Source organism: Babylonia areolata, chromosome 18, assembly GCF_041734735.1.
Source record: "Babylonia areolata isolate BAREFJ2019XMU chromosome 18, ASM4173473v1, whole genome shotgun sequence".
NCBI classification, from domain to species: Eukaryota; Metazoa; Mollusca; class Gastropoda; order Neogastropoda; family Buccinidae; genus Babylonia; species Babylonia areolata.
Window position 1 is genome coordinate 74,311,174 of NC_134893.1, and position 7,500 is coordinate 74,318,673.

The following is a 7,500-nucleotide window of genomic DNA, read 5'->3' on the forward strand; positions in this document are numbered from 1 at the left end:
CTACATGTCATTGTATTGAAGTAATCAGTTTATTGATACATGTCATTGTATTGAAGTGATCAGCTTATTGCTACATGTCATTGTATTGAAGTGACCAGTTTATTGCTACATGTCATTGTATTAAAGTGATCAGTTTATTGCTACATGTCATTGTATTGAAGTTATCAGTTTATTGCTACATGTCATTGTATTGAAGTGATCAGTTTATTGCTACATGTCACTGGATTGAAGTAATTAGTTTATTGCTATATGTCACTGGATTGCAGTGATCAGTTTATTGCTACATGTCATTGTATTGAAGTGATCAGTTTATTGCTGCATGTCATTGGATTGCAGTGATCAGTTTATTGCTACATGTCACTGGATTGAAGTAATTAGTTTATTGCTATATGTCATTGGATTGCAGTGATCAGTTTATTGCTTCATGTCACTGGATTGCAGTGATCAGTTTATTGCTGCATGTCATTGGATTGAAGTAATTAGTTTATTGCTACATGTCACTGGATTGAAGTAATCAGTTTATTGCTACATGTCACTGGATTGAAGTGATCAGTTTATAGGTACATGTCATTATATTGAAGTATAGGCACATGTCATTGTATTGAATTAATCAGTTTATAGGTACATGTCATTGTATTGAAGTAATCAGTTTGTAGGTACACATCATTGGATTGAAGTAATCAGTTTATAGGCTCATGTCATTGCATTGAAGTAATCATTTTATAGTTACATGTCATTGCATTGAAGTAATCAGTTTATAGGTACATGTCATTGGATTGAAGTGGTAAGTTCTAGGAATATGAGGTCATGTTATTGATCAGTTCCTCAAACTATCACTTTCTAAAAAGAAGTGATTGTTTAGATTAAGAAAATAAGTGAAAGCAAGAAAACAAAAATAAGAATGCACATGAAGAAAACTAGCAAGCAAGAACTTAACAAACATAACCAAAACTGAAAAAGTTCAGATAAATGTAATGCACCCATTGAAAAAGTTCAGATAAATGTAATGCACCCATTGAAAAACATCCCTCTTATTCTCCATTGGGAGGGCATGTTAGCCAAGTGAGTTATGTTGTGTGTGTGCGTGTGCATGTATGTGTGCAAGTGCATGCGTGTGTGTGTGTGTGCGTGTGTGTGTGTGTGTGTGTACATTGATATGTGGGGGTGGGTGTGTGTGTGTGTGTGTACATTGATGTGTGTGTGTGTGCGTGTGTACATTGATATGTGGGGGTGGGCGTGTGTGTGTGTGTGTGTGTGCGTGTGTACATTGATATGTGTGTGTGTGTGTGCGCGTGTGTACATTGATATGTGTGTGTGTGTGCGTGTGTACATTGATATGTGTGTGTGTGTGTGCATGTGTACATTGATATGTGGGGGGGGGGTGTGCATGTGTACATTGATATGTGGGGGTGTGTGTGTGCGTGTGTACATTGATATGTGGGTGTGTGTGTGCGTGTGTACATTGATATGTGTGTGTGTGTGTGTGCGTGTGTACATTGATATGTGGGTGTGTGCGTGTGTACATTGATATGTGGGTGTGTGTGTGTGTGTGCGTGTGTACATTGATATGTGTGTGCGTGTGCGTGTGTGTGTGTATGTTGATATGTGGGGATGAGGTGGGAGATGTGTGCGAGTTGTGAGTACTGATGTCCCACTGTTTTGTAGTGAGCTTGTAGCATTATTTTAAAGTATATTCCTGTGTCTTATTCTCACCATATGTATTGTTAAGTGCCCTTAGAGCAGCAGGGTTAATACTACATGAACGCACATAATTATTATTATTATTATTGCTTATGTGGTCCTTACCACCCTCCTCTATGCCAGCTTCCACCTGGACTGTCTACAGCAGACACACCAAACAGCTCAACCAGCTTCCACCTGGACTGTCTACAGCAGACACACCAAACAGCTCAACCAGCTTCCACCTGGACTGTCTACAGCAGACACACCAAACAGCTCAACCAGCTTCCACCTGGACTGTCTACAGCAGACACACCAAACAGCTCAACCTGAGCTGTCTCCACAGACTCCTCCACATCGTGTGGCAGGACAAAGTCCCCGACACAGAAGTCCTGGAATGAGCTGGCCACTGCAGCGTCTCCACCCTCCTGCAGAAAGCCCCAGCCAGGTGGGCTGCACATGTGGTCAGAATGCCAGACAGCCAACTGTCTAAGCAGCTGCTGTAAGAACTGTGTCAGGGCAAGCACTCAGTTGGAGGGCAGAAGAAACGCTACAAAGACTGCCTCAAAGCAGCCATCGAAGTGACCTGTCGTTGACATCAACACGTGGGAGACGCTTGCTGTGGACTGTCCAGCCTGGCGCAGCAAGATCACCACAGGAGTGCGAGCAGCTGAAGCCAGGAGCATCACAGTCGCAATGAAAGTGTGCTGTGCCCAAGGCCCGAGCAGCATCCACTGCCACGACAGCACCCACTGCCACGACAGCACCCACTGCCACGACACAGCATCCACTGCCATGACAGCACCCACTGCCACGACAGCACCCACTGCAGCACCCACTGCCACGACATCATCCACTGCCACGACAACACCCACTGCCACGACAGCACCCACTGCCACGACATCATCCACTGCCACGACAACACCCACTGCCACGACAGCACCCACTGCCACGACAGCACCCAGCACCCACTGCCACGACACAGCACCCAGTGCCACGACACAGCACCCACTGCAGCACCCACTGCCATGACAGCACCCACTGCCACGACAGAATCCACTGCCACGACAGCACCCACTGCCACGACAGCACCCACTGCCACGACACAGCACTCACTGCCACTACAGCACCCACTGCCACGACATCATCCACTGCCACGACAGCACCCACAACAGCACCCACTGCCATGACACAGCACCCACTGCCACGACAGCACCCACTGCCACGACAGCACCCACAACAGCACCCACTGCCACGACACAGCACCCACTGCCATGACAGCACCCACTGCCACTACAGCACCCACTGCCACGACAGCACCCACTGCCACTACAGCACCCACTGCCACGACACAGCACCCACTGCCATGACAGCACCCACTGCCATGACAGCACCCACTGCCACGACAGCACCCACTGCCACTACAGCATCCGCTGCCACGACAGCACCCACAACAGCACCCACTGCCACGACAGCACCCACTGCCATGACAGCACCCACTGCCACTACAGCATCCGTTGCCACAACAGCACCCACTGCCACGACATCATCCACTGCCACGACAGCATCCGCTGCCACAACAGCACCCACTGCCACGACATCATCCACTGCCACGACATCATCCACTGCCACTACAGCACCCACTGCCACGACAGCACCCACTGCCACGACAGCACCCACAACAGCACCCACTGCCACGACACAGCACCCACTGCCACGACATCATCCACTGCCACTACAGCATCCGCTGCCACGACAGCACCCACTGCCACTACAGCATCCGCTGCCACGACAGCACCCACTGCCACTACAGCATCCGCTGCCACGACATCATCCACTGCCACTACAGCATCCGCTGCCACGACAGCACCCACTCACTTGTGTCCCACATGTGGGCAAGCCTTCAGGGCTCCGACTGGTCTCATCATCACCTTCGGATCCACAGCCACCGATCTTCCATCTGATATTTGAAGTCATGGTCATCTTCGAAATCAAAGGACGAACATCAGTATTGCTTATAACTATTACTGTTAGCATTGTTATTATTTCTGTTATTATGATTGCAATTGTTGTGGTGTTGTTCAGCGGTGAAGGAAGAGTTTAGCCTCTGTTATTGCCTATGACTATTACTGTTAGCATTGTTATTATTACTGTTCTTATTACTGTGATTGCTGTGGTGTTCTTCAGTGGTGAAGGAAGAGTTTGACCGCTGCAATCTGGAAAGCCCGGAGAGCGTGCTGACGGAATCGACCAGCCCCCTGTCCAGCCCCTACGACCCCATGCTGTGGACCGGCAGTGACAATGACCTGGAAACAGACGCCGCACCATCTCTCAGACACCATTCCCGAACTCCTGTCACCACGGCGACACCGTCTAAACAGTCACAGATGTCTTCAGAAATTGCTCTGCAGAAACTGTGTCCTGACAATGGAACCCTTGCACATCAGCAGCACAGCGACAATACACACAAGGTGTTTCCTCCGGAGTTCAGCAAACCAGTCGTAAAAGAGATGTCTTCAGAAAAAAGTTCCTCAAAAATTGATGGTGCAGGAAGTGACATCATCATGGACATGAGCAGCAAGGTCTGTTCAGACAGTGACCGAGTGACAACCTCTCTCTCAGCAGACAGACAGGGCCACAAGGTGGTGGACAGTGGTTCTGGGTCAAGGTCTGTGCACAGGCCAGTGTCAGCTCCAGAAAAGGTGGAGACAGCAGAGGACGTCAGGCACAGGCCAGTGTCAGCTCCAGAAAAGGTGGAGACAGCAGAGGACGTCAGGCACAGGCCAGTGTCAGCTCCAGAAAAGGTGGAGACAGCAGAGGACGTCAGGCACAGGCCAGTGTCAGCTCCAGAAAAGGTGGAGATGGCAGAGGACGTCAGGCACAGGCAGGACCAGGGAGACCTGGTGCAGTCACCCACCAAACTCAGCGAGGTCAGCATCTGGTCTGAGGGCAGGAGAACTGATGAGGGCTTCTCTGAGGCATCGGAAGAGGCATCGGTGAGAGAGGAGGCATCGGTGAGAGAGGAGGCATCAGAAGAGGCAGCAGAGAAAGTGCAGGTGGCAGGAAGGAAGAGAGAAGGGGACAGATCTGACAGGCCTGGCAGCACAACAGCCAACACTGCTACTGAAGGTATTCTGCACACTGTTGTCAGCTGTTTCCTCTCTCTTTTGGATTGGACTTCTGTTGGCTTGTGCTCTTTGTCATGTGATCAAAATGTTTGTTTTTTTCTTTGTCTGTGCTGTTTGTCTTGTGATCAAAATGTTTTTTTTTCTTTGTCCGTGTTGTTTGTCATGTGATCAAAATGTTTGTTTTTTTCTTTGTCTGTGCTGTTTGTCATGTGATCAAAATGGGTTTTTTCTTTGTCCGTGCTGTTTGTCATGTGATCAGAATGTTTGGGTTTTTTCTGTCTGTGCTGTTTGTCATGTGATCAAAATGGGTTTTTTCTTTGTCCGTGCTGTTTGTCATGTGATCAGAATGTTTGGGTTTTTTCTTTGTCCGTGCTGTTTGTCATGTGATCAGAATGTTTGGGTTTTTTCTGTCTGTGCTGTTTGTCATGTGATCAAAATGTTTGTGTTTTTCTTTGTCTGTGCTGTTTGTCATGTGATCAAAATATTTGTGTTTTTCTTTGTCTGGGGTTGGGTTGGGGGCAGTGGGTGTCAGAAAAGGGTACTGTCTGTTCATTTGTTTTTACCAATTCTCAGGACATCAATACATATTTTTGATATGTCAGGTATATCTTATTTACTGAAGTTGACTAAATCTTAAAAGAAAAGAGCAAACAAATATATAGATTTTAAATAAACATGAAAAGCTTGCAAACATTTGATAAAAATGCACTTGCACATGTACACTCCTCTCTCTGTGTGTCTCTCTCCCTCCCTCTCTCTTTCTGTCCCCCCTTCTCTCTCTGTCACACACGTGCATTCATAAACACACACACACACACACACACACACAACCCCACCCCCCACACCCCATCACTCACACATACACCATCACACCGACATGCAGACATGTTTGCCATAATTATTGACAAACCAACCACACAGACACACAGAGCCACATACACATGCACATATATTACATGCATGAAAGCCAGCAAGTAAACAGTAAGAATATTGTATTTTTTGTATACATATGATGCAGCGTATGATGTATGATGCAGCACACGAAAACCCAGATAAAGTTGCAGCCAGCTATTCTTTCTCATCTCATCTCATCTATCCCTTGACCCGTGGGTGGGTCGTTGGGGCACCATGGATGACTGCCTGGTCAGCTCGCGCCACCTGCCTCGGTCCTCAGCGGCCCTTTGAGTTGTGGCAAATGGCAGGCCCGTCCACTCTTTGATGTTGTCCTCCCACCGCTTTCTCTGTCTGCCTCTCTTCCTCCTTCCTTGTACGGTACCCTGCAGGATGGTCTTGGCTAGGCCGTCTGATCGTGTGACGTGTCCATACCAGCGGAGCTTGCGTTCCTTCACGCTATTCTTTGCTATGCACAAAAACACTTCATTAGGGTCAAAATAATGAAAGTCAAGATTTTTACAAATTCCACATCTTTGCAGTCTTGTCTTTTGTGTCAGTAAGTATTTTAGGATAAACCTTCCCGAAACTATCATATTTTTGATGTTCTCAGGTGCATGTGCTGTTGGTACTACTGCACACATTCGTTACTTATGTTGCGATATTCAGTGCATTTGAATCCAGGCTGTTCTGAAATTACGGTCAGCCAATGATGTGGCAATACACTTACTGACTACTGTTAATAAACTTTATTTTGATCTGTGATCTAAAGAAGAAGTTTAAAAGATTCAGCAGCATTATGGGAAATATTTTTTGTTCAAACCCAAATGCAGCCTTTGTCTGTCATTTGAACATTCACTGTCCTGGTGAGTTCTGCTGTCTTGTGGCTGTCATTTGAACATTCACTGCCATGGTGAGCTCTGCTGTCTTGTGGCTGTCATTTGAACATTCACTGCCATGGTGAGCTCTGCTGTCTTGTGGCTGTCATTTGAACATCCACTGTCCTGGTGAGCTCTGCTGTCTTGTGGCTGTCATTTGAACATTCACTGTCCTGGTGAGTTCTGCTGTCTTGTGGCTGTCATTTGAACATTCACTGTCCTGGTGAGCTCTACTGTCTTGTGGCTGTCATTTGAACAGTCACTGTCCTGGTGAGTTCTGCTGTCTTGTGGCTGTCATTTGAACAGTCACTGTCCTGGTGAGTTCTGCTGTCTTGTGGCTGTCATTTGAACATTCACTGTCCTGGTGAGTTCTGCTGTCTTGTGGCTGTCATTTGAACATTCACTGTCCTGGTGAGTTCTGCTGTCTTGTGGCTGTCATTTGAACATTCACTGTCCTGGTGAGCTCTGCTGTCTTGTGGCTGTCATTTGAACAGTCACTATCCTGGTGAGCTCAGCTGTCTTGTGGCTGTCATTTGAACATTCACTGTCCTGGTGAGTTCTGCTGTCTTGTGGCTGTCATTTGAACATTCACTGTCCTGGTGAGTTCTGCTGTCTTGTGGCTGTCATTTGAACATTCACTGTCCTGGTGAGTTCTGCTGTCTTGTGGCTGTCATTTGAACATTCACTGTCCTGGTGAGTTCTGCTGTCTTGTGGCTGTCATTTGAACATTCACTGTCCTGGTGAGCTCTGCTGTCTTGTGGCTGTCATTTGAACATTCACTGTCCTGGTGAGTTCTGCTGTCTTGTGGCTGTCATTTGAACATTCACTGTCCTGGTGAGTTCTGCTGTCTTGTGGCTGTCATTTGAACATTCACTGTCCTGGTGAGCTCTGCTGTCTTGTGGCTGTCATTTGAACAGTCACTG

The 7,500-nt window shown here is 47.3% G+C and overlaps 1 protein-coding gene across 1 annotated transcript in view; it reads left to right on the top strand.

Annotated features, from left to right (window-relative positions):
• LOC143293093 (nuclear factor NF-kappa-B p105 subunit-like) overlaps nucleotides 1-7,500 on the top strand; it is a 133,886-nt gene that overhangs the window by 64,441 nt on the left and 61,945 nt on the right. The window contains exon 12 of the mRNA XM_076604001.1: nucleotides 3,868-4,809. Within this exon, the coding sequence (XP_076460116.1) occupies nucleotides 3,868-4,809 (942 nt within the window). The remainder of the gene's footprint in view (nucleotides 1-3,867; nucleotides 4,810-7,500) is intronic.